This window comes from Stegostoma tigrinum, chromosome 50 (genome assembly GCF_030684315.1).
Source record: "Stegostoma tigrinum isolate sSteTig4 chromosome 50, sSteTig4.hap1, whole genome shotgun sequence".
NCBI classification, from domain to species: domain Eukaryota; kingdom Metazoa; phylum Chordata; class Chondrichthyes; order Orectolobiformes; family Stegostomatidae; genus Stegostoma; species Stegostoma tigrinum.
In genome coordinates, this window is record NC_081403.1 from 733,730 (window position 1) to 758,732 (window position 25,003).

At 56.3% G+C, this 25,003-nt stretch overlaps 1 protein-coding gene across 1 annotated transcript in view; it reads left to right on the forward strand.

Moving 5' to 3' along the window:
* The window catches only part of LOC125450627 (active breakpoint cluster region-related protein-like), a 36,266-nt gene extending 12,497 nt beyond the window's left edge, over positions 1 to 23,769 (forward strand). Inside the window, exons 6-11 of the mRNA XM_059643267.1 lie at positions 8,001 to 8,060; positions 8,682 to 8,791; positions 9,960 to 10,099; positions 10,653 to 10,787; positions 13,730 to 13,835; positions 23,647 to 23,769. Coding sequence (XP_059499250.1) covers positions 8,001 to 8,060; positions 8,682 to 8,791; positions 9,960 to 10,099; positions 10,653 to 10,787; positions 13,730 to 13,835; positions 23,647 to 23,707 — 612 coding nt within the window. The 3' untranslated portion in view covers positions 23,708 to 23,769. The remainder of the gene's footprint in view (positions 1 to 8,000; positions 8,061 to 8,681; positions 8,792 to 9,959; positions 10,100 to 10,652; positions 10,788 to 13,729; positions 13,836 to 23,646) is intronic.
* Positions 23,770 to 25,003: the final 1,234 nt, after the last annotated feature.

The following is a 25,003-nucleotide window of genomic DNA, read 5'->3' on the forward strand; positions in this document are numbered from 1 at the left end:
TTCTGTATATAAACCCCCCCGAACCCCCTCGATCAGATTCCAGTCTGTAACTCCCTCCCCGGGGGGTATCTGTTATTCTGCATATAAACCCCCCCGAACCCCCTCGATCAGATTCCAGTCTGTAACTCCCTCCCCGGGGGGTATCTGTTATTCTGTATATAAACCCCCCCCCCGAACCCCCTCGATCAGATTCCAGTCTGTAACTCCCTCCCCGGGGGGTATCTGTTATTCTGTATATAAACCCCCCCCCGAAACCCCTCGATCAGATTCCAGTCTGTAACTCCCTCCCCGGGGGGTATCTGTTATTCTGTATATAAACCCCCCCCGAACCCCCTCGATCAGATTCCAGTCTGTAACTCCCTCCCCGGGGGGTATCTGTTATTCTGTATATAAACCCCCCCCCGAACCCCCTCGATCAGATTCCAGTCTGTAACTCCCTCCCCGGGGGGGGTATCTGTTATTCTGTATATAAACACCCCCCGAACCCCCTCGATCAGATTCCAGTCTGTAACTCCCTCCCCGGGGAGGGGTATCTGTTATTCTGTATATAAACCCCCCCCGAACCCCCTCGATCAGATTCCAGTCTGTAACTCCCTCCCCGGGGGGTATCTGTTATTCTGTATATAAACCCCCCCAAAACCCCCTCGATCAGATTCCAGACTGTAACTCCCTCCCCGGGGGGTATCTGTTATTCTGTATATAAACCCCCCCGAACACCCTCGATCAGATTCCAGACTGTAACTCCCTCCCCGGGGAGTATCTGTTATTCTGTATATAAACCCCCCCCGAACCCCCTCGATCAGATTCCAGTCTGTAACTCCCTCCCCGGGATGGGGGGTATCTGTTGTTCTGTATATAAACCTCCCCCGAACCCCCTCGATCAGATTCCAGTCTGTAACTCCCTCCCCGGGGGGTATCTGTTATTCTGTATATAAACACCCCCCCGAACCCCCTCGATCAGATTCCAGTCTGTAACTCCCTCCCGGGGGGTATCTGTTATTCTGTATATAAACCCCCCCGAACCCCCTCGATCAGATTCCAGTCTGTAACTCCCTCCCGGGGGGGTGTCTGTTATTCTGTATATAAACCCCCCCCGAACCCCCTCGATCAGATTCCAGTCTGTAACTCCCTCCCCGGGGGGTATCTGTTATTCTGTATATAACCCCCCCCCCGAACACCCTCGATCAGATTCCAGTCTGTAACTCCCTCCCCGGGGGGTATTTGTTATTCTGTATATAAACCCCCCCCTGAACCCCCTCGATCAGATTCCAGTCTGTAACTCCCTCCCCGGGGGGTATCTGTTATTCTGTATATAAATCCCCCCGAAACCCCTCGATCAGATTCCAGTCAGTAACTCCCTCCCCGGGGGGGTATCTGTTATTCTGTATATAAACCCCCCCGAACCCCCTCGATCAGATTCTAGTCTGTAACTCCCTCCCGGGGGGTATCTGTTATTCTGTATATAAACCCCCCCCCGAACCCCCTCGATCAGATTCCAGTCTGTAACTCCCTCCCCGGGGGGTATCTGTTATTCTGTATATAAACCCCCCCGAACCCCCTCGATCAGATTCCAGTCTGTAACTCCCTCCCCGGGGGGTATCTGTTATTCTGTATATAAACCCCCCCCGAACCCCCTCAATCAGATTCCAGTCTGTAACTCCCTCCCCGGGTGGTATCTGTTATTCTGTATATAAACCCCCCCCCGAACCCCCTCGATCAGATTCCAGTCTGTAACTCCCTCCCGGGGGGGTATCTGTTATTCTGTATATAAACCCTCCCGAACCCAGTCAATCAGATTCCAGTCTGTAACTCCCTCCCCGGGGGGTATCTGTTATTCTGTATATAAACCCCCCCGAACCCCCTCGATCAGATTCCAGTCTGTAACTCCCTCCCCGGGGGGTATCTGTTATTCTGTATATAAACCCCCCCCCGAACCCCCTCGATCAGATTCCAGTCTGTAACTCCCTCCCCGGGGGGTATCTGTTATTCTGTATATAAACCCTCCCGAACCCAGTCAATCAGATTCCAGTCTGTAACTCCCTCCCCGGGGGGTATCTGTTATTCTGTACATAAACCCCCCCCCAAACCCATCGATCAGATTCCAGTCTGTAACTCCCTCCCCGGGGGGTATCTGTTATTCTGTATATAAACACCCCCCGAACCCCCTCGATCAGATTCCAGTCTGTAACTCCCTCCCCGGGGGGTATCTGTTATTCTGTATATGAACCCCCCCCCACCGAACCCCCTCGATCAGATTCCAGTCTGTAACTCCCTCCCCAGGGGGGTATCTGTTATTCTGTATATAAACCCCCCGAACCCCCTCGATCAGATTCCAGTCTGTAACTGCCTCCCCGGGGGGTATCTGTTATTCTGTATATAAACCACACCGAACCCCCTCGATCAGATTCCAGTCTGTAACTGCCTCCCCGGGGGGTATCTGTTATTCTGTATATAAACCCCCCCGAACCCCCTCGATCAGATTCCAGTCTGTAACTCCCTCCCCGGGGGGTATCTGTTATTCTGTATATAAACCCCCCGAACCCCCTCGATCAGATTCCAGTCTGTAACTCCCTCCCCGGGGAGTATCTGTTATTCTGAATATAAACCCCCCCCCCGAACCCCTCGATCAGATTCCAGTCTGTAACTCCCTCCCCGGGGGGTATCTGTTATTCTGTATATAAACCCCCCCGAACCCCCTCGATCAGATTCCAGTCTGTAACTCTCTCCCCGGGGGGTATCTGTTATTCTGTACATAAACCCCCCCCCCGAACCCCCTCGATCAGATTCCAGTCTGTAACTCCCTCCCCGGGGGCTATCTGTTATTCTGTATATAAACCCCCCCGAACCCCTCGATCAGATTCCAGTCTGTAACTCCCTCCCCGGGGGGTATCTGTTATTCTGTATATAAACCCCCCCGAACTCCCTCGATCAGATTCCAGTCTGTTACTCCCTCCCGGGGGGTATCTGTTATTCTGTATATAAACCCCCCCCCGAACCCCCTCGATCAGATTCCAGTCTGTAACTCCCTCCCCGGGGAGGGGTATCTGTTATTCTGTATATAAACCCCCCCCGAACCCCCTCGATCAGATTCCAGTCAGTAACTCCCTCCCCGGGGGGGTATCTGTTATTCTGTATATAAACTCCCCCCCGAACACCCTCGATCAGATTCCAGTCTGTAACTCCCTCCCCGGGGGGTATCTGTTATTCTGTATATAAACCCCCCCCGAACCCCCTCGATCAGATTCCAGTCTGTAACTCCCTCCCCGGGGGGTATCTGTTATTCTGTATATAAACCCCCCCCCAAACCCATCGATCAGATTCCAGTCTGTAACTCCCTCCCCAGGGGGTATCTGTTATTCTGTATATAAACCCCCCGAACCCCCTCGATCAGATTCCAGTCTGTAACTCCCTCCCCAGGGAGGTATCTGTTATTCTGTATATAAACCCCCCCGAACCCCCTCGATCAGATTCCAGTCTGTAACTCCCTCCCCAGGGGGGTATCTGTTATTCTGTATATAAAACCCCCCCCCGAACCCCCTCGATCAGATTCCAGTCTGTAACTCCCTCCCCGGGGGGTATCTGTTATTCTGTACATAAACCCCCCGAACCCCCTCGATCAGATTCCAGTCTGTAACTCCCTCCCCGGGGGGGTGTCTGTTATTCTGTATATAAACCCCCCCCGAACCCCCTCGATCAGATTCCAGTCTGTAACTCCCTCCCCGGGGGGTATCTGTTATTCTGTATATAAACCCCCCTCGATCAGATTCCAGTCTGTAACTCCCTCCCCGGCGGGTATCTGTTATTCTGTATATAAACCCCCCCGAACCCCCTCGATCAGATTCCAGTCTGTAACTCCCTCCTCGGGGGGGTATCTGTTATTCTGTATATAAACCCCCCCCCGAACCCCTCGATCAGATTCCAGTCTGTAACTCCCTCCCCAGGGGGGTATCTGTTATTCTGTATATAAACCCCCCTGAACCCCCTCGATCAGATTCCAGTCTGTAACTCCCTCCCCGGGGGGTATCTGTTATTCTGTATATAAACCCCACCGAACCCCCTCGGTCAGATTCCAGTCTGTAACTCCCTCCCCGGGGGGTATCTGTTATTCTGTATATAAACGCCCCCAAACCCCCTCGATCAGATTCCAGTCTGTAACTCCCTCCCCGGGGGGTATCTGTTATTCTGTGTATAAACCCCCCGAACCCCCTCGATCAGATTCCAGTCTGTAACTCCCTCCCCGGGGAGTATCTGTTATTCTGTATATAAACCTCCCCGAACCCCCTCGATCAGATTCCAGTCTGTTACTCCCTCCCGGGGGGTATCTGTTATTCTGAATATAACCCCCCCCCGAACCCCTCGATCAGATTCCAGTCTGTAACTCCCTCCCCGGGGGGTATCTGTTATTCTGTATATAACCCCCCCCCCCCACCCCCGAACAGATTCCAGTCTGTAACTCCCTCCCCGGGGGGTATCTGTTATTCTGTATATAAACCCCCCCGAACCCCTCGATCAGATTCCAGTCTGTAACTCCCTCCCCGGGGTGGGGGGTATCTGTTATTCTGTATATAAACCCCCCCGAACCCCCTCGATCAGATTCCAGTCTGTCACTCCCTCCCCGGGGGGTATCTGTTATTCTGTATATAAACCCCCCCCCGAACCCCCTCGATCAGATTCCAGTCTGTAACTCCCTCCCCGGGGGGTATCTGTTATTCTGTATATAAACCCCCCCGAACCCCCTCGATCAGATTCCAGTCTGTAACTCCCTCCCCGGGGGGTATCTGTTATTCTGTATATAAACCCCCCGAACCCCCTCGATCAGATTCCAGTCTGTAACTCCCTCCCCGGGGGGGTATCTGTTATTCTGTATATAAACCCCCCCCCGAACCCCCTCGATCAGATTCCAGTCTGTAACTGCCTCCCCGGGGGGTATCTGTTATTCTGTATATAAACCCCCCACCGAACCCCCTCGATCAGATTCCAGTCTGTAACTCCCTCCCCGGGGGGTATCTGTTATTCTGTGTATAAACCCCCCGAACCCCCTCGATCAGATTCCAGTCTGTAACTCCCTCCCCGGGGGGTATCTGTTATTCTGTACCTAAACCACCCCCCCCCGAACCCCCTCGATCAGATTCCAGTCTGTAACTCCCTCCCCGGGGCGTATCTGTTATTCTGTATATAAACCCCCCCCCGAACCCCCTCGATCAGATTCCAGTCTGTAACTCCCTCCCCGGGGGGTATCTGTTATTCTGTATGTAAACCCCCCCCCGAACCCCCTCGATCAGATTCCAGTCTGTAACTCCCTCCCCGGGGGGGTATCTGTTATTCTCTATATAAACCCCCCCCCCGAACCCCCTCGATCAGATTCCAGTCTGTAACTCCCTCCCTGGGGGGTATCTGTTATTCTGTATATCAACACCCCCCGAACCCCCTCGATCAGATTCCAGTCTGTAACTCCCTCCCCGGGGCGTATCTGTTATTCTGTATATAAACCCCCCCCGAACCCCCTCGATCAGATTCCAGTCTGTAACTCCCTCCCCGGGGGGTATCTGTTATTCTGTATATAAACCCCCCCGAACCCCCTCGATCAGATTCCAGTCTGTAACTCCCTCCCCGGGGGGTATCTGTTATTCTGTGTATAAACCCCCCCCCCCCCGAACCCCCTCGATCAGATTCCAGTCTGTAACTCCCTCCCGGGAGGGTATCTGTTATTCTGTATATAAACCCCCCCGAACCCCCTCGATCAGATTCTAGTCTGTAACTCCCTCCCCGGGGGGGGGTATCTGTTATTCTGTATATAAACCACTCGATCAGATTCCAGTCTGTAACTCCCTCCCCGGGGGGTATCTGTTATTCTGTATATAAACCCCCCCCCGAACCCGCTCGATCAGATTCCAGTCTGTAACTCCCTCCCGGGGGGGTATCTGTTATTCTGTATGTAAACCCCCCCCGAACCCCCTCGATCAGATTCCAGTCTGTAACTCCCTCCCCGGGGGGGTATCTGTTATTCTGTATATAAACCCCCCGAACCCCCTCGATCAGATTCCAGTCTGTAACTCCCTCCCTGGGGGGTATCTGTTATTCTGTATATCAACACCCCCCCGAACCCCCTCGATCAGATTCCAGTCTGTAACTCCCTCCCCGGGGGGTATCTGTTATTCTGTATATAAACCCCCCCCCCCGAACCCATCGATCAGATTCCAGTCTGTAACTCCCTCCCGGGGGGTATCTGTTATTCTGTATATGAACCCCCCCCCCCCCCGAACCCCCTCGATCAGATTCCAGTCTGTAACTCCCTCCCCGGGGGGTATCTGTTATTCTGTATATAAACCCCCCCGAACCCCCTCGATCAGATTCCAGTCTGTAACTCCCTCCCCAGGGGGGGTATCTGTTATTCTGTATATAAACCCCCCCGAACCTCCTCGATCAGATTCCAGTCTGTAACTCCCTCCCCCGGGGGGTATCTGTTATTCTGTATATAAACCCCCCTCGATCAGATTCCAGTCTGTAACTCCCTCCCCGGGGGGCATCTGTTATTCTGTATATAAACCCCCCCGAACCCCCTCAATCAGATTCCAGTCTGTAACTCCCTCCCCGGGGGGTATCTGTTATTCTGTATATAAACCCCCCCAAACCCCCTCGATCAGATTCCAGTCTGTAACTCCCTCCCCGGGGAGTATCTGTTATTCTGAATATAAACCCCCCCCCGAACCCCTCGATCAGATTCCAGTCTGTAACTCCCTCCCCGGGGGGAATCTGTTATTCTGTATATAAACCCCCTCCCCGAACCCCCTCGATCAGATTCCAGTCTGTAACTCCCTCCCCGGGGGGTATCTGTTATTCTGTATATAAACCCCCCCCGAACCCGCTCGATCAGATTCCAGTCTGTAACTCCCTCCCGGGGGGGTATCTGTTATTCTGTATGTAAACCCCCCCCGAACCCCCTCGATCAGATTCCAGTCTGTAACTCCCTCCCCGGGGGGGTATCTGTTATTCTCTATATAAACCCCCCCCCCCGAACCCCCTCGATCAGATTCCAGTCTGTAACTCCCTCCCTGGGGGGTATCTGTTATTCTGTATATCAACACCCCCCGAACCCCCTCGATCAGAATTCCAGTCTGTAACTCCCTCCCCCGGGGGGTATCTGTTATTCTGTATATAAACCCCCCCCCCGAACCCATCGATCAGATTCCAGTCTGTAACTCCCTCCCGGGGGGTATCTGTTATTCTGTATATGAAACCCCCCCCCCCCCCCCGAACCCCCTCGATCAGATTCCAGTCTGTAACTCCCTCCCCGGGGGGTATCTGTTATTCTGTATATAAACCCCCCCGAACCCCCTCGATCAGATTCCAGTCTGTAACTCCCTCCCCAGGGGGGGTATCTGTTATTCTGTATATAAACCCCCCCGAACCTCCTCGATCAGATTCCAGTCTGTAACTCCCTCCCCGGGGGGTATCTGTTATTCTGTATATAAACCCCCCTCGATCAGATTCCAGTCTGTAACTCCCTCCCCGGGGGGCATCTGTTATTCTGTATATAAACCCCCCCGAACCCCCTCAATCAGATTCCAGTCTGTAACTCCCTCCCCGGGGGGGTATCTGTTATTCTGTATATAAACCCCCCCAAACCCCCTCGATCAGATTCCAGTCTGTAACTCCCTCCCCGGGGAGTATCTGTTATTCTGAATATAAACCCCCCCCCGAACCCCTCGATCAGATTCCAGTCTGTAACTCCCTCCCCGGGGGGAATCTGTTATTCTGTATATAAACCCCCTCCCCGAACCCCCTCGATCAGATTCCAGTCTGTAACTCCCTCCCCGGGATGGGGGGTATCTGTTATTCTGTATATAAACCCACCCCGAACCCCCTTGATCAGATTCCAGTCTGTTATTCCCTCCCCGGGGGGGTATCTGTTATTCTGTATATAAACCCCCCCGAACCCCATCAGATTCCGGTATGTAACTCCCGTCCTCTTCATTTTTGTTTCTGGCGATTGCTCACAGCTGGACCCCAAGAATCTGCTTCCGAAGGAATGGAAGGCGTTGACAATTGACCTCAATGGGGTAAGATCTGGGATTGTCCCGGGCTCGACCTTACGGTGGGATCCTGGCCGTCTCTCACTGGCTCGGGATTTTCTGGTGTTCAACGGGAGGGGGGCTACAGAGATAGGGAGGGGGTTGTAGGGGGGACGGAGGGGTGACAGAGATAGGGAGGGCGTGTAGGGGGACGGAGGGGGTGACAGAGATAGGGAGGGTGTGTAGGGGACGGAGGGGGTGACAGAGATAGGGAGGGGGTGTAGGGGCTGGAGGGGGGTGACAGAGATAGGGAGGGGGGTGTCGGGGGACGGAGGGGTGACAGAGGTAGGGAGGGGGTATAGGGGGCTGGAGGGGGTGACAGAGATAGGGAGGGGGTGTAGGGGGACGGAGGGGGTGACAGAGATAGCGAGGGGGTGTAGGGGGATGGAGGACTGTGTAAGGGGATAGAGCGTGTGACGGAGATAGGGAGGAGCTGGGGGGAGTAGTGGGGAGGGGGAAGGTGCCTGGCCGGGTGGCGAAGAGCGGGTAGATGGGTGTGAGGGTGCCCGTGCCCGGCGTGTGAAGGGAAGGGGCTTGAGCCAGGGTGGCAATGGTGGGTCGCAATGGTCCTGGTGGGAATCCCGCTCCCTCTCTGTCTCTCCCTCGTAGCACCAGCTCTCGTGCACCGTCTCGTACCTTCAGCAGAACCTCAGCCAATTGGATGAGCTCTCAGGAGCGCCCCGCGGAATATTTGGGGTTCCCATCAGCATTGTCACTTAGTGAGTACTGCACATCGTGGGATCCTCCTGTGCACTCGTTCGACCAAACCCCTTCCCCCGTCCGCTCCCCACTCTACGCCGTCCCCCCACGGACCCCGAACCCCCTTCCCCGTTCCCTCCCCGCTCTACACCGTCCCCCCCACGGACCCCAAACCCCTTCCCCGTCCGCTCCCCGCTCTACACCGTCCCCCCACGGACCCCGAACCCCGAACCCCTTCCCCGTCCGCTCCCCGCTCTACACCGTCGCCCCCAAGGACCCCCGAACCCCTTCCCCGTCCGCTCCCCGCTCTACACCGTCCCCCACGGACCACGAACCCCTTCCCCGTCCGCTCCCCGCTCTACACCGTCCCCCAAGGACCCCGAACCCCTTCCCCGTCCGCTCCCCGCTCTACACCGTCCCCCACGGACCACGAACCCCTTCCCCGTCCGCTCCCCGCTCTACACCGTCCCCCAAGGACCCCGAACCCCTTCCCCGTCCGCTCCCCGCTCTACACCGTCCCCCAAGGACCCCCGAACCCCTTCCCCGTCCGCTCCCCGCTCTACACCGTCCCCCACGGACCCCGAACCCCTTCCCCGTCCGCTCCCCGCTCTACACCGTCCCCCAAGGACCCCGAACCCCTTCCCCGTCCGCTCCCCGCTCTACACCGTCCCCCAAGGACCCCGAACCCCCTTCCCCGTCCGCTCCCCGCTCTACACCGTCCCCCACGGACCCCGAACCCCTTCCCCGTCCGCTCCCCGCTCTACACCGTCCCCCAAGGACCCCGAACCCCTTCCCCGTCCGCTCCCCGCTCTACACCGTCCCCCACGGACCCCGAACCCCTTCCCCGTCCGCTCCCCGCTCTACACCGTCCCCCACGGACCCCGAACCCCTTCCCCGTCCGCTCCCCGCTCTACACCGTCCCCCACGGACCCCGAACCCCTTCCCCGTCCGCTCCCCGCTCTACACCGTCCCCCAAGGACCCCGAACCCCTTCCCCGTCCGCTCCCCGCTCTACACCGTCCCCCACGGACCCCGAACCCCTTCCCCGTCCGCTCCCCGCTCTACACCGTCCCCCACGGACCCCAAACCCCTTCCCCGTTCGCTCCCAGCAGAACATAATCTGACTTGTGCTGTGTTTCCTCCCTTCCTCGGTCTCTCTCCCCGTGCCGTGCCTGACTCCCTGCCCCAGCCGGGACCACTCCCGCATTCCCCTGCTCGTGCGGCACTGCGCCGAGGACGTGGAGCGCCGTGGCCTCAAGGAAGTCGGGATCTACCGCGTCTCGGGAATAGCGACGGACGTCCAGGTCCTGAAGGCAGCTTTCGATAGCAGTGAGTCCAAAACAGGGAGCCGCCCGCCTGCCCCCGGCCCCACCACCTCGCGCTTCGCGTTGCGCATGGGGAGCTTGAGTGGCAAGGTGATGCCCGCTGCTGCCGAACAGCCGGTGAGGTGGCGGTGTGGCTGTTGAGGGGCTCCCTCGGCGCTGACCCTCCGACAGCTCCCCCTCCGTCAGCACTGACCCTCCGACAGTGCCCGCTCCCTCAGCGCCGACCCTCCGACAGTGCCCGCTCCCTCAGCGCCGACCCTCCGACAGTGCCCGCTCCCTCAGCGCTGACCCTCCGACAGTGCCCGCTCCCTCAGCACTGACCCTCCGACAGTGCCCACTCCCTCAGCACTGACCCTCCGACAGTGCCCGCTCCCTCTGACAGTGCCCGCTCCCTCAGCACTGACCCTCCGACAGTGCCCGCTCCCTCAGCGCTGACCCTCCGACAGTGCCCGCTCCCTCAGCACTGACCCTCCGACAGTGCCCGCTCCCTCAGCGCTGACCCTCCGACAGTGCCCGCTCCCTCAGCGCTGACCCTCTCTGTCTCTGTGTCACTGCAGATGTCAAGGAGGCCGTGACGAAGCTGAAAGATAATGACATTCATGTTGTCGCTGGGACCCTGAAGCTTTACTTGCGAGAGCTGCCCGAGCCCCTCCTCACCCATGAGCTGATCCCCTCCTTTGTGAGTGCAGCCGGTACGTTCTGCATTTGAAAGCCTCCCGGTGATGGCGGGCATGCGTACGGGCGCCCCCCCCCCACCCACAGCTCAGCCAAATCGTTCGTGCCCCTGCCCAGCTTCTATCCCACGCTCCCTCACTCCCTCGCTCGGGAAGCGTCATTATCCCTCGCCAGGCCTTCATTTGTGCCTCTTGTGAACACCAGCACCCACGTCCCCCACCCACCCACCCACCCCCGACCGCCGACCCCTGTTCCCGAGGGGGAGCAGCGTCTCCCTGCCTCCGAACCCGAGCACCCCACCCCCTTTCCCTCTCCCGGATCTCCCGCTTCTCTCAGCTTCATCCACCGATCCTCCTCTCCGGAGTTTCTCATCCCAAAGACCCATCTCATCTCACTCTCTCTCTCTCTCTGTCTCTCTGTCTCTCTCTCTTTCTCTTTCTCTTTCTCTTTCTCTCTCTCTCTCTCTCCCCGTCTCTCTCTCCTTCTCTGTCTCCCTCTCTCTCTCTCTGTCTCTCACTATATATATATATCACTCAATCTCTCACCCACTGTCTCTCTCTCTCTCTCTCTCTTTCTCTCAGTATCCCTCTGTCACTCTCTCTGTGTCTCTCTCTCCCCGTCTCTCTCTCCTTCTCTCTCTCTCCCCATCTCTCGCTCCCTCTCTCTCTTTCTGTCTCTCACGATCGCTCAATCTCTCACTCACTGTCTGTCTCTCTCTCTCTCACACACACACTTTCTCTCTCTCACTCTCTCTGTGTGTCTTAGTCACTTTCTGTCTCTCCCTCTCCCCTCTCCTTCCTCCGCTACCTCTCTCCCTCCCCAACGTGTCCAGTGCTTTCCAGGGAAGTGAGGCCCACAGCTGGACAGTGCCCTCCAGCCCAGTTCGCTCTCAAACTCTGTGCCCCCCACCCCGCTCGCCTTCACCGCTCTCCCAGCTCATCCCCGGCGCCTCCCCCCCCAACTTCGCAGTGGTAAAACCTACCCCACCCCGACCATTTGTCAGTGTCCCTCCCAGCAAACACTCTCTCTCTCTCTCTCATTCTCTCTCCCCCTGCATCTCGGGGTCACGCACACTGTCTACCCCTCGGACTGAGAACCACCACCCCCCCCCCCCGAGCAGATTTTACTATGTGGGGGTGGGGGACGGTTGTAGGGGCACGATGCACCACGCCCCCCCCCGCCACACCTCCCTTAGAAGGAGGGAGTCCTCCGAAGGGATCGGCCGGTATCGCTCGCAGTCAGGGTGTGGGGTCTCAAGGGGGATATTGCCGGGGTCGGGAGAGGCTGGAGACCCCCACCACCCAACTCCGCGTCTGTTGCTCCTGTCGAGGAGCGGGGTCGGGGGGTGGTAAGAGGCTGGTGGGTTTCGGGGGAAGATGCCCCATGGTAGGCTCATTCAGAAGGTCAGGAGGAATGGGATACAGGGGAACTTAGCTGCTTGGATACAGAATTGGCTGGCCAACAGAAGACAGCGAGTGGTAGTCGAAGGAAAATATTCTGCCTGGAAGTCAGTGGTGAGTGGGTTCCACAGGGCTCTGTCCTTGGGCCTCTACTATTTGTAATTTTTATTAATGACTTGGATGAGGGGATTGAAGGATGGGTCAGCAAGTTTGCAGACGACACGAAGGTTGGAGGTGTCGTTGACAGTGTAGAGGGCTGTTGTAGGCTGCAGCGGGACATTGACAGGATGCAGAGATGGGCTGAGAGGTGGCAGATGGAGTTCAACCTGGGTAAATGCGAGTTGATGCATTTTGGAAGGTCGAATTTGAAAGCTGAGTACAGGATTAAGGATAGGATTCTTGGCAGCGTGGAGGAACAGAGGGATCTTGGTGTGCAGATACATAGATCCCTTAAAATGGCCACCCAAGTGGACAGGGTTGTTAAGAAAGCATATGGTGTTTTGGCTTTCATTAACAGGGGGATTGAGTTTAAGAGTCGTGAGATCTTGTTGCAGCTCTATAAAACTTTGGTTAGACCGCACTTGGAATACTGCGTCCAGTTCTGGGCGCCCTATTATAGGAAAGATGTGGATGCTTTGGAGAGGGTTCAGAGGAGGTTTACCAGGATGCTGCCTGGACTGGAGGGCTTATCTTATGAAGAGAGGTTGACTGAGCTCGGACTCTTTTCATTGGAGAAAAGGAGGAGGAGAGGGGACCTAATTGAGGTATACAAGATAATGAGAGGCATAGATAGAGTCGATAGCCAGAGACTATTTCCCAGGGCAGAAATGGCTAGCACGAGGGGTCATAGTTTTAAGCTGGTTGGAGGAAAGTATAGAGGGGATGTCAGAGGCGGGTTCTTTACACAGAGAGTTGTGAGAGCATGGAATGCGTTGCCAGCAGCAGTTGTGGAAGCAAGGTCATTGGGGTCATTTAAGAGACTGCTGGACATGCATATGGTCACAGAAATTTGAGGGTGCATACATGAGGATAAATGGTTGGCACAACATTGTGGGCTGAAGGGCCTGTTCTGTGCTGTACTGTTCTATGTTCTATGTTCTATGCCGGTGGTGGGCGAGCTGCCGCGGTGGGTCTCGGAGGCAGTACACACTGCTGAGGCTGTGCCTGATGGACGAGGTGGAACGGTGGCGGTCAGCGTCTCGATCTTACGGTGGGGGGTGGGGGACGCGCGCCGGGCAGGAACTTTGATCCCGGACAGTGTCGGGGTAGACAGTGTTGGGGGGGGGGGGGTGTCGCGCGGGGCGGCGGGGGTGGTGGTGACAAGGTCACGAGTTCGGGCCGGAGAGCCCAGTGGGGCGTGATGGCTCTGTAGTCGATGGGCCGCGCCAAGGTTTCCCCAGAACGGCGGGAGGCGGGGAGAGCGACAGCGGAGTGCGGGGGGGGGTGGTGCCGGGGCAGGAGGCATTTCGAGAGGTTACACTCATCGAGAAGGGACCCCCCCCACCCCACCACACACACCTCGCGACAACACCCTTGATCTGTTTGTGGTCGCCATATAGCACAGGAAGATCCCGCAGAGAAGGATAACCAGATGGTGTCCCTGCTCCATCAGCTTCCGGAGGCGAATCTCAACACCTTCATCTACATGATGAAGCATCTCAAAACGTAGGTGACATGTTCATAACAGCCGCTCGAAGCGACATATCTGGACACGGACCGGTGTCTCTCAGTCCCCCCCCCCTCTCTCAGGGAGATATCTGTACACTGACTGGTGTCTCTCAGTCCCCCTCTCTCTCTCTCTCTCAGGGAGATATCTGTACACTGACTGGTGTCTCTCAGTCCCTCTCTCTCTCTCAGGGAGATATCTGTACACTGACTGGTGTCTCTCAGTCCCCCCCCCCCCCTCTCTCTCTCAGGGAGATATCTGTACACTGACTGGTGTCTCTCAGTCCCCCTCTCTCTCTCTCTCTCAGGGAGATATCTGTACACTGACTGGTGTCTCTCAGTCCCCCCCCTCTCTCAGGGAGATATCTGTACACTGACTGGTGTCTCTCAGTCCCTCTCTCTCTCTCTCAGGGAGATATCTGTACACTGACTGGCGTCTCTCAGTCCCCCCCTCTCTCTCTCTCAGGGGGATATCTGTACACTGACTGGTGTCTCTCAGTCCCCCCCTCTCTCTCTCTCAGGGGGATATCTGTACACTGACTGGTGTCTGTCAGTCCCCCCTCTCTCTCTCTCAGGGAGATATCTGTACACTGACTGGTGTCTCTCAGTCCCCCCCTCTCTCTCTCAGGGAGATATCTGTACACTGACTGGTGTCTGTCAGTCCCCCCTCTCTCTCTCTCAGGGGGATATCTGTACACTGACTGGTGTCTCTCAGTCCCCCCCTCTCTCTCTCTCAGGGGGATATCTGTACACTGACTGGTGTCTCTCAGTCCCCCCCTCTCTCTCTCAGGGAGATATCTGTACACTGACTGGTGTCTGTCAGTCCCCCCTCTCTCTCTCTCAGGGAGATATCTGTACACTGACTGGTGTCTCTCAGTCCCCCCCTCTCTCTCTCAGGGAGATATCTGTACACTGACTGGTGTCTCTCAGTCCTCTCTCTCTCTCTCTCAGGGAGATATCTGTACACTGACTGGTGTCTCTCAGTCCCCCCTCTCTCTCTCTCTCAGGGAGATATCTGTACACTGACTGGTGTCTCTCAGTCCCCCCCTCTCTCTCTCTCAGGGAGATATCTGTACACTGACTGGTGTCTCTCAGTCCCCCCACTCTCTCTCTCTCTCAGGGAGATATCTGTACACTGACTGGTGTCTCTCAGTCCCCCCTCTCTCTCTCTCAGGGAGATATCTGTACACTGACTGGTGTCTCTCAGTCCCCCCCCCTCTCTCTCTCTCAGGGAGATATCTGTACACTGACTGGTGACTCTCAGTCCCCTCTCTCTCTCTCAGGGAGATATCTGTACACTGACTGGTGTCTCTCAGTCCCCCCACTCTCTCTCTCTCTCAGGGAGATATCTGTACACTGACTGGTGTCTCTCAGTCCCCCCTCTCTCTCTCTCAGGGAGATATCTGTACACTGACTGGTGTCTCTCAGTCCCCCCTCTCTCTCTCAGGGAGATATCTGTACACTGACTGGTGTCTCTCAGTCCCCTCTCTTTCTCTCAGGGAGATATCTGTACACTGACTGGTGTCTCTCAGTCCCCCCACTCTCTCTCTCTCTCAGGGAGATATCTGTACACTGACTGGTGTCTCTCAGTCCCCCCTCTCTCTCTCTCAGGGAGATATCTGTACACTGACTGGTGTCTCTCAGTCCCCCCCCTCTCTCTCTCTCAGGGAGATATCTGTACACTGACTGGTGTCTCTCAGTCCCCCCCTCTCTCTCTCTCAGGGAGATATCTGTACACTGACTGGTGTCTCTCAGTCCCCTCTCTCTCTCTCTCTCAGGGAGATATCTGTACACTGACTGGTGTCTCTCAGTCCCCCCTCTCTCTCTCTCAGGGAGATATCTGTACACTGACTGGTGTCTCTCAGTCCCCCCCTCTCTCTCTCTCAGGGAGATATCTGTACACTGACTGGTGTCTCTCAGTCCCCCCTCTCTCTCTCAGGGAGATATCTGTACACTGACTGGTGTCTCTCAGTCCCCCCCCCCCTCTCTCTCAGGGAGATATCTGTACACTGACTGGTGTCTCTCAGTCCCCCCTCTCTCTCAGGGAGATATCTGTACACTGACTGGAGTCTCTCAGTCCCCCCTCTCTTTCTCAGGGAGATATCTGTACACTGACTGGTGTCTCTCAGTCCCCCCTCTCTCTCTCTCAGTGAGATATCTCTACACTGACTGGTGTCTCTCAGTCCCCCCTCTCTTTCTCAGGGAGATATCTGTACACTGACTGGTGTCTCTCAGTCCCTCTCTCTCTCTCAGGGAGATATCTGTACACTGACTGGTGTCTCTCAGTCCCCCCTCTCTCTCTCGGAGATATCTGTACACTGACTGGTGTCTCTCAGTCCCCCTCTCTCTCTCTCTCTCAGGGAGATATCTGTACACTGACTGGTGTCTCTCAGTCCCCCCCCCTCTCTCAGGGAGATATCTGTACACTGACTGGTGTCTCTCAGTCCCCCTCTCTCTCTCTCTCTCAGGGAGATATCTGTACACTGACTGGTGTCTCTCAGTCCCTCTCTCTCTCTCAGGGAGATATCTGTACACTGACTGGTGTCTCTCAGTCCCCCCCCCCTCTCTCTCTCAGGGAGATATCTGTACACTGACTGGTGTCTCTCAGTCCCCCTCTCTCTCTCTCTCTCAGGGAGATATCTGTACACTGACTGGTGTCTCTCAGTCCCCCCCCTCTCTCAGGGAGATATCTGTACACTGACTGGTGTCTCTCAGTCCCTCTCTCTCTCTCTCAGGGAGATATCTGTACACTGACTGGCGTCTCTCAGTCCCCCCCTCTCTCTCTCTCAGGGGGATATCTGTACACTGACTGGTGTCTCTCAGTCCCCCCCTCTCTCTCTCTCAGGGGGATATCTGTACACTGACTGGTGTCTCTCAGTCCCCCCCTCTCTCTCTCAGGGAGATATCTGTACACTGACTGGTGTCTCTCAGTCCCCCCCTCTCTCTCTCTCAGGGGGATATCTGTACACTGACTGGTGTCTCTCAGTCCCCCCCTCTCTCTCTCAGGGAGATATCTGTACACTGACTGGTGTCTCTCAGTCCCCTCTCTCTCTCTCTCTCAGGGAGATATCTGTACACTGACTGGTGTCTCTCAGTCCCCCCCTCTCTCTCTCTCAGGAGATATCTGTACACTGACTGGTGTCTCTCAGTCCCCCCACTCTCTCTCAGGGAGATATCTGTACACTGACTGGTGTCTCTCAGTCCCCCCCTCTCTCTCAGGGAGATATCTGTACACTGACTGGTGTCTCTCAGTCCCCCCTCTCTCTCTCTCAGGGAGATATCTGTACACTGACTGGTGTCTCTCAGTCCCCCCTCTCTCTCTCTCAGGGAGATATCTGTACACTGACTGGTGTCTCTCAGTCCCCCCTCTCTCTCTCAGGGAGATATCTGTACACTGACTGGTGTCTCTCAGTCCCCTCTCTCTCTCTCAGGGAGATATCTGTACACTGACTGGTGTCTCTCAGTCCCCCCACTCTCTCTCTCTCTCAGGGAGATATCTGTACACTGACTGGTGTCTCTCAGTCCCCCCTCTCTCTCTCTCAGGGAGATATCTGTACACTGACTGGTGTCTCTCAGTCCCCCCTCTCTCTCTCTCAGGGAGATATCTGTACACTGACTGGTGTCTCTCAGTCCCCCCCTCTCTCTCTCTCAGGGGGATATCTGTACACTGACTGGTGTCTCTCAGTCCCCCCCTCTCTCTCTCAGGGAGATATCTGTACACTGACTGGTGTCTCTCAGTCCCCCCCTCTCTCTCTCTCAGGGAGATATCTGTACACTGACTGGTGTCTCTCAGTCCCCCCACTCTCTCTCAGGGAGATATCTGTACACTGACTGGTGTCTCTCAGTCCCCCTCTCTCTCAGGGAGATATCTGTACACTGACTGGTGTCTCTCAGTCCCCCCTCTCTCTCTCTCAGGGAGATATCTGTACACTGACTGGTGTCTCTCAGTCCCCCCTCTCTCTCTCTCAGGGAGATATCTGTACACTGACTGGTGTCTCTCAGTCCCCCCTCTCTCTCTCAGGGAGATATCTGTACACTGACTGGTGTCTCTCAGTCCCCCCTCTCTCTCTCAGGGAGATATCTGTACACTGACTGGTGTCTCTCAGTCCCCCCACTCTCTCTCTCTCTCAGGGAGATATCTGTGCACTGACTGGTGTCTCTCAGTCCCCCCTCTCTCTCTCTCAGGGAGATATCTGTACACTGACTGGTGTCTCTCAGTCCCCCCTCTCTCTCTCTCAGGGAGATATCTGTACACTGACTGGTGTCTCTCAGTCCCCCCTCTCTCTCTCAGGGAGATATCTGTACACTGACTGGTGTCTCTCAGTCACCCCTCTCTCTCTCAGGGAGATATCTGTACACTGACTGGTGTCTCTCAGTCCCCTCTCTTTCTCTCAGGGAGATATCTGTACACTGACTGGTGTCTCTCAGTCCCCCCACTCTCTCTCTCTCTCAGGGAGATATCTGTACACTGACTGGTGTCTCTCAGTCCCCTCTCTCTCTCTCTCAGGGAGATATCTGTACACTGACTGGTGTCTCTCAGTCCCCCCTCTCTCTCTCTCTCAGGGAGATATCTGTACACTGACTGGTGTCTCTCAGTCCCCCCCTCTCTCTCTCTCAGGGAGATATCTGTACACTGACTGGTGTCTCTCAGTCCCCTCTCTCTCTCTCTCAGGGAGATATCTGTACACTGACTGGTGTCTCTCAGTCCCCTCTCTCTCTCTCAGGGAGATATCTGTACACTGACTGGTGTCTCTCAAGTCCCCTCTCTCTCTCTCTCAGGGAGATATCTGTACACTGACTGGTGTCTCTCAGTCCCCCCTCTCTCTCTCAGCGAGATATCTGTACACTGACTGGTGTCTCTCAGTCCCCCCTCTCTCTCTCAGGGAGATATCTGTACACTGACTGGTGTCTCTCAGTCCCCCCTCTCTCTCTCAGGGAGATATCTGTACACTGACTGGTGTCTCTCAGTCCCCCCCCCCTCTCTCTCTCTCTCAGGGAGATATCTGTACACTGACTGGTGTCTCTCAGTCCCCCCTCTCTCTCTCTCAGGGAGATATCTGTACACTGACTGGTGTCTCTCAGTCCCCTCTCTCTCTCAGGGAGATATCTGTACACTGACTGGTGTCTCTCAGTCCCCCCCTCTCTCTCTCTCAGGGAGATATCTGTACACTGACTGGTGTCTATCAGTCCCCCCTCTCTCTCTCTCTCAGGGAGATATCTGTACACTGACTGGTGTCTCTCAGTCCCCCCCCTCTCTCTCAGGGAGATATCTGTACACTGACTGGTGTCTCTCAGTCCCCCCTCTCTCTCTCTCAGTGAGATATCTGTACACTGACTGGTGTCTCTCAGTCCCCCCTCTCTTTCTCAGGGAGATATCTGTACACTGACTGGGTGTCTCTCAGTCCCTCTCTCTCTCTCAGGGAGATATCTGTACACTGACTGGTGTCTCTCAGTCCCCCCTCTCTCTCTCGGAGATATCTGTACACTGACTGGTGTCTCTCAGTCCCCCTCTCTCTCTCTCAGGGAGATATCTGTACACTGACTGGTGTCTCTCAGTCCCCCCCCTCTCTCAGGGAGATATCTGTACACTGACTGGTGTCTCTCAGTCCCCCTCTCTCTCTCTCTCTCAGGGAGATATCTGTACACTGACTGGTGTCTCTCAGTCCCTCTCTCTCTCTCAGGGAGATATCTGTACACTGACTGGTGTCTCTCAGTCCCCCCCCCCTCTCTCTCTCAGGGAGATCTGTACACTGACTGGTGTCTCTCAGTCCCCCTCTCTCTCTCTCTCTCAGGGAGATATCTGTACACTGACTGGTGTCTCTCAGTCCCCCCCCTCTCTCAGGGAGATATCTGTACACTGACTGGTGTCTCTCAGTCCCTCTCTCTCTCTCTCAGGGAGATATCTGTACACTGACTGGCGTCTCTCAGTCCCCCCCTCTCTCTCTCTCAGGGGGATATCTGTACACTGACTGGTGTCTCTCAGTCCCCCCTCTCTCTCTCTCAGGGGATATCTGTACACTGACTGGTGTCTCTCGGTCCCCCCCTCTCCTCTCTCAGGGAGATATCTGTACACTGACTGGTGTCTCTCAGTCCCTCTCTCTCTCTCTCTCTCTCAGGGAGATATCTGTACACTGACTGGTGTCTCTCAGTCCCCCCCTCTCTCTCTCTCAGGGAGATATCTGTACACTGACTGGTGTCTCTCAGTCCCCCCACTCTCTCTCTCTCTCAGGGAGATATCTGTACACTGACTGTGTCTCTCAGTCCCCCCCTCTCTCTCAGGGAGATATCTGTACACTGACTGGTGTCTCTCAGTCCCCCCTCTCTCTCTCTCAGGGAGATATCTGTACACTGACTGGTGTCTCTCAGTCCCCCCTCTCTCTCTCTCAGGGAGATATCTGTACACTGACTGGTGTCTCTCAGTCCCCCCTCTCTCTCTCAGGAGATATCTGTACACTGACTGGTGTCTCTCAGTCCCCCCTCTCTCTCAGGAGATATCTGTACACCTACTGGTGTCTCTCAGTCCCCTCTCTCTCTCTCAGGGAGATATCTGTACACTGACTGGTGTTCTGTACACTGACTGGTGTCTCTCAGTCCCCCCACTCTCTCTCTCTCTCAGGGAGATATCTGTACACTGACTGGTGTCTCTCAGTCCCCCTCTCTCTCTCTCTCTCAGGAGATATCTGTACACTGACTGGTGTCTCTCAGTCCCCCCTCTCTCTCTCTCTCAGGGAGATATCTGTACACTGACTGGTGTCTCTCAGTCCCCCCCTCTCTCTCTCTCAGGGAGATATCTGTACACTGACTGGTGTCTCTCAGTCCCCTCTCTCTCTCTCTCAGGAGATATCTGTACACTGACTGGTGTCTCTCAGTACCCTCTCTCTCTCTCAGGGAGATATCTGTACACTGACTGGTGTCTCTCAGTCCCTCTCTCTCTCTCTCAGGGAGATATCTGTACACTGACTGGTGTCTCTCAGTCCCCCCTCTCTCTCTCAGGGAGATATCTGTACACTGACTGGTGTCTCTCAGTCCCCCCTCTCTCTCTCTCAGGGAGATATCTGTACACTGACTGGTGTCTCTCAGTCCCCTCTCTCTCAGGGAGATATCTGTACACTGACTGGTGTCTCTCAGTCCCCTCTCTCTCTCAGGGAGATATCTGTACACTGACTGGTGTCCTCTCAGTCCCCCCCTCTCTCTCTCTCAAGGGAGATATCTGTACACTGACTGGTGTCTCTCAGTCCCCCCCTCTCTCTCAGGGAGATATCTGTACACTGACTGGTGTCTCTCAGTCCCCCCCCTCTCTCAGGGAGATATCTGTACACTGACTGGTGTCTCTCAGTCCCCTCTCTCTCTCTCTCAGGGAGATATCTGTACACTGACTGGTGTCTCTCAGTCCCCCCCTCTCTCCTCTCTCAGGGAGATATCTGTACACTGACTGGTGTCTCTCAGTCCCCCCTCTCTCTCTCCTCTCTCTCAGGGAGATATCTGTACACTGACTGGTGTCTCTCAGTCCCCTCTCTCTCTCTCTCAGGGAGATATCTGTACACTGACTGGTGTCTCTCAGTCCCCCTCTCTCTCTCTCTCAGGGAGATATCTGTACACTGACTGGTGTCTCTCAGTCCCCCTCCCTCTCTCTCAGGGAGATATCTGTACACTGACTGGTGTCTCTCAGTCCCCCCCCCTCTCTCTCTCTCAGGGAGATATCTGTACACTGACTGGTGTCTCTCAGTCCTCTCTCTCTCTCTCTCTCTCTCAGGGAGATATCTGTACACTGACTGGTGTCTCTCAGTCCCCCCCTCTCTCTCTCTCTCAGGGAGATATCTGTACACTGACTGGTGTCTCTCAGTCCCCCCCTCTCTCTCTCAGGGAGATATCTGTACACTGACTGGTGTCTCTCAGTCCCACCTCTCTCTCTCTCAGGGAGATATCTGTACACTGACTGGTGTCTCTCAGTCCCCCCTCTCTCTCTCTCTCAGGGAGATATCTGTACACTGGCTGGTGTCTCTCAGTCCCCCCCCTCTCTCTCTCTCTCTCTCAGGGAGATATCTGTACACTGACTGGTGTCTCTCAGTCCCCGCTCTCTCTCTCTCAGGGAGATATCTGTACACTGACTGGTGTCTCTCAGTCCCCCCCTCTCTCTCAGGGAGATATCTGTAAACTGACTGGTGTCTCTCAGTCCTCTCTCTCTCTCTCAGGGAGATATCTGTACACTGACTGGTGTCTCTCAGTACCCCCTCTCTCTCTCAGGGAGATATCTGTACACTGACTGGTGTCTCTCAGTCCCCCCTCTCTCTCTCTCTCAGGGAGATATCTGTACACTGACTGGTGTCTCTCAGTCCCCCCTCTCTCTCTCTCTCAGGGAGATATCTGTACACTGACTGGTGTCTCTCAGTCCCCCCCCTCTCTCTCTCTCTCAGGGAGATATCTGTACACTGACTGGTGTCTCTCAGTCCCCCCTCTCTCTCTCTCTCAGGGAGATATCTGTACACTGACTGGTGTCTCTCAGTCCCCCCTCTCTCTCTCTCTCAGGGAGATATCTGTACACTGACTGGTGTCTCTCACTCCCCTCTCTCTCTCTCTCATAGTCACTCCATTGGGCAATGGGGACGGACCGCGGCAGGCTCTAGTTTGTGATGGATACGGGGCTGTGTGTGGTGAGGGAGCGAGGTGGAGGATTAGTTTGGGGGCAGATACTGGGCTGTGGGGTGCGAGCCGGGGGGAGGGAGCCGGGGTGTGGGTAGCGAGCGGGCCGGGATTGAGTCAGTACGGCTGTAGAGTGACTGGTACTGCTTTGGTGAAGGGTCAGTGCACACGAAGAGGTGAACAAGCAGGGCGGTGGTGGGAGTGAGCTGGGCGGTGTGGGAGCGAGCCGGGCCATGGGTGGGGAGCCGGGGAGGGGAAAGCGAGGGGGCCGGGATTGAGTCAGTATGGCTTGAGAGTGACTGTTACTGCTTTGCTGAAGGGTCAGTGCACACAAAGAGGTTAACAAGCGGGCCAGAGCGGGGGGGAGCCGGGGGAGGTGGAGGGAGCTGGGCGGGAAGCGAGTGGGCCGGGACTGAGTCAATATAGCTGGAGAGTGACTGGTACTGCTTTGCTGAAGGGTCAGTGCACATGAAGAGGTGAACAAGCGGGGCGGGGCGTGGGGGAGCCGGGCGGGAAGCGAGTGAGCCGGGACTGAGTCAGTATGGCTGGAGAGTGACTGGTACTGCTTTGCTGAAGGTTCAGGGCACACGAAGAGGTGAACAAGCAGGGCGGGACGGGAGGGTGCCAGATGGGGGGAGCCGGGGGGTGTGGAGGGAGCCGGGTGGGAAGCGAGCAGGCCGGGATTGAGTCAGTATGGCTGGAGAGTGACCTGGTACTGCTTTGCTGAAGGGGTCAGTGCACACGAAGAGGTGAACAAGATGTCGCTGCACAATCTCGCCACCGTGTTCGGGCCGTCCATGCTGCGCACCCGGCACCGCGGCTTCCCATTGGACGTCTCGCAGGAGGTGGTTGCCCAGGTGGGTCCCGGCTACACGTCAATGCACAGCTCTTCAGCTCACCCTGTGCTGCCCCTGTCCCTGGGAGTGTTTGATGGAGGAGACAGTGTAGAGGGAGCTTTACCCTGTATCTAACCCCGTGATGTCCCTGTCCGTGGGAGTGTTTGATGGTGGGGGTGGAACAGTGTAGAGGGAGCCCTACCCCGTGTCTAACCCCGTGCTGCCCCTGTCTAACCCCGTGCTGTCCCTGTCTATGGGAGTGTTTGATGGTGGGGGGAACAGTGTAGAGGAAGCCCTACCCCGTGTCTAACCCCGTGCTGTCCCTGTGTTTTCAGGTCCAGGTTATCTATTACTTTCTGTCCAGGGAGAGGCTCGCTCTCTTCGAGCGGGAGCTAGGCCGAGGATCGGTCACCGCGGCGACGTGAGGCCTAGCGCCACCCGGGAAGCCTGACCTGTAAATAAACGAGATTTTGCGTCCACTCGCTGCGGGCCTGTTGTCATTCTGACCTTTCACCTTTGGCCCGCTCGCCCTCCGCAGTCAACGGGGAGGGGGGGTGCTCGGGGTGGGGTGTGGGGGCGCGAAGGTGAGGTGCCCTCCCAATGGGGACCCCCGGGAATGGCGATGGCGGGTGGCGAGGGGATGCAACAGTGGGCTCCCGGCGCGGGTCTGACCGAGGGAGATGGGGACAGGGACGGGGACGGAGACGGGGACGGAGACGGGGACGGAGACGGGGACGGAGACGGGGACGGAGCCGGAGCCGGAGACGGGGACGGAGCCGGAGCCGGAGACGGGGACGGAGCCGGAGACGGGGGACGGAGCCGGAGACGGGGACGGAGCCGGAGACGGGGACGGAGCCGGAGACGGGGACGGAGACGGGGGCGGAGACGGGGGCGGAGACGGGGACGGGGACCACAGCGCAGCGCCCCCGGCGCGGGTCTGACCGAGGGATGTGGTGACCCACCCACATACGTCCCCTCGCTCCGAGTTGCCGACCCTCTTAACTTCCCCCTGGAATCCCCTAACAACCTCCTCTCGGGACGCCCCATTCCAGCTCGCGGTTTGCGCGGAGAAATCCCTCTACCCCACCCCCCCCCACCCCAACAACCAAAGCCTGGCGTTACCTCGGAACGCATTCGCTAGCCTCCCCAATCATCCCACTTTTCCTCCCTCTCCCGCGAAAGCTGACTCCCGACCCCCGTCTGACAACTAAAACCGAAGCCCCCCCCCCCCAAAAGAGGTGGGGGGCGCCATGGCCTGTCAAACAAAAAATGCTCGGAGAAAAGGTGGTGTGACCTGCCTTTCGGCCCCCTCCGATCGCTAAAATAAAATAAATCCCTCACGCGCCCGCCACAATTTATTTGCCGAACAGCGAACGACCGATCCCTACGAGCAATCCGAACAATTCCCGCTTGACTATCACCATTCCCGAAGAAAGAAAGCCCCTGACGGCGTGCTGTTCCAATAGATACGAGTCCCACATACATCGAAATAAGGGAATTTACCCTCTCGGAGTTGTAGGGTCCTCCCGGATGTTCTGTGCCTTCTCCGTCAATCCTTCTGTCAGGAATATTAACTCGTTAACTGGACGGTGCTCTCTCCAAGACACGGAGGAGGCTGTGAGAGCCAGCGACTCTCTCTTGAGAGCTGAGGGCCCTTCGCTCTGGCAGATGGCAGTACGCTCGGGGATCTTT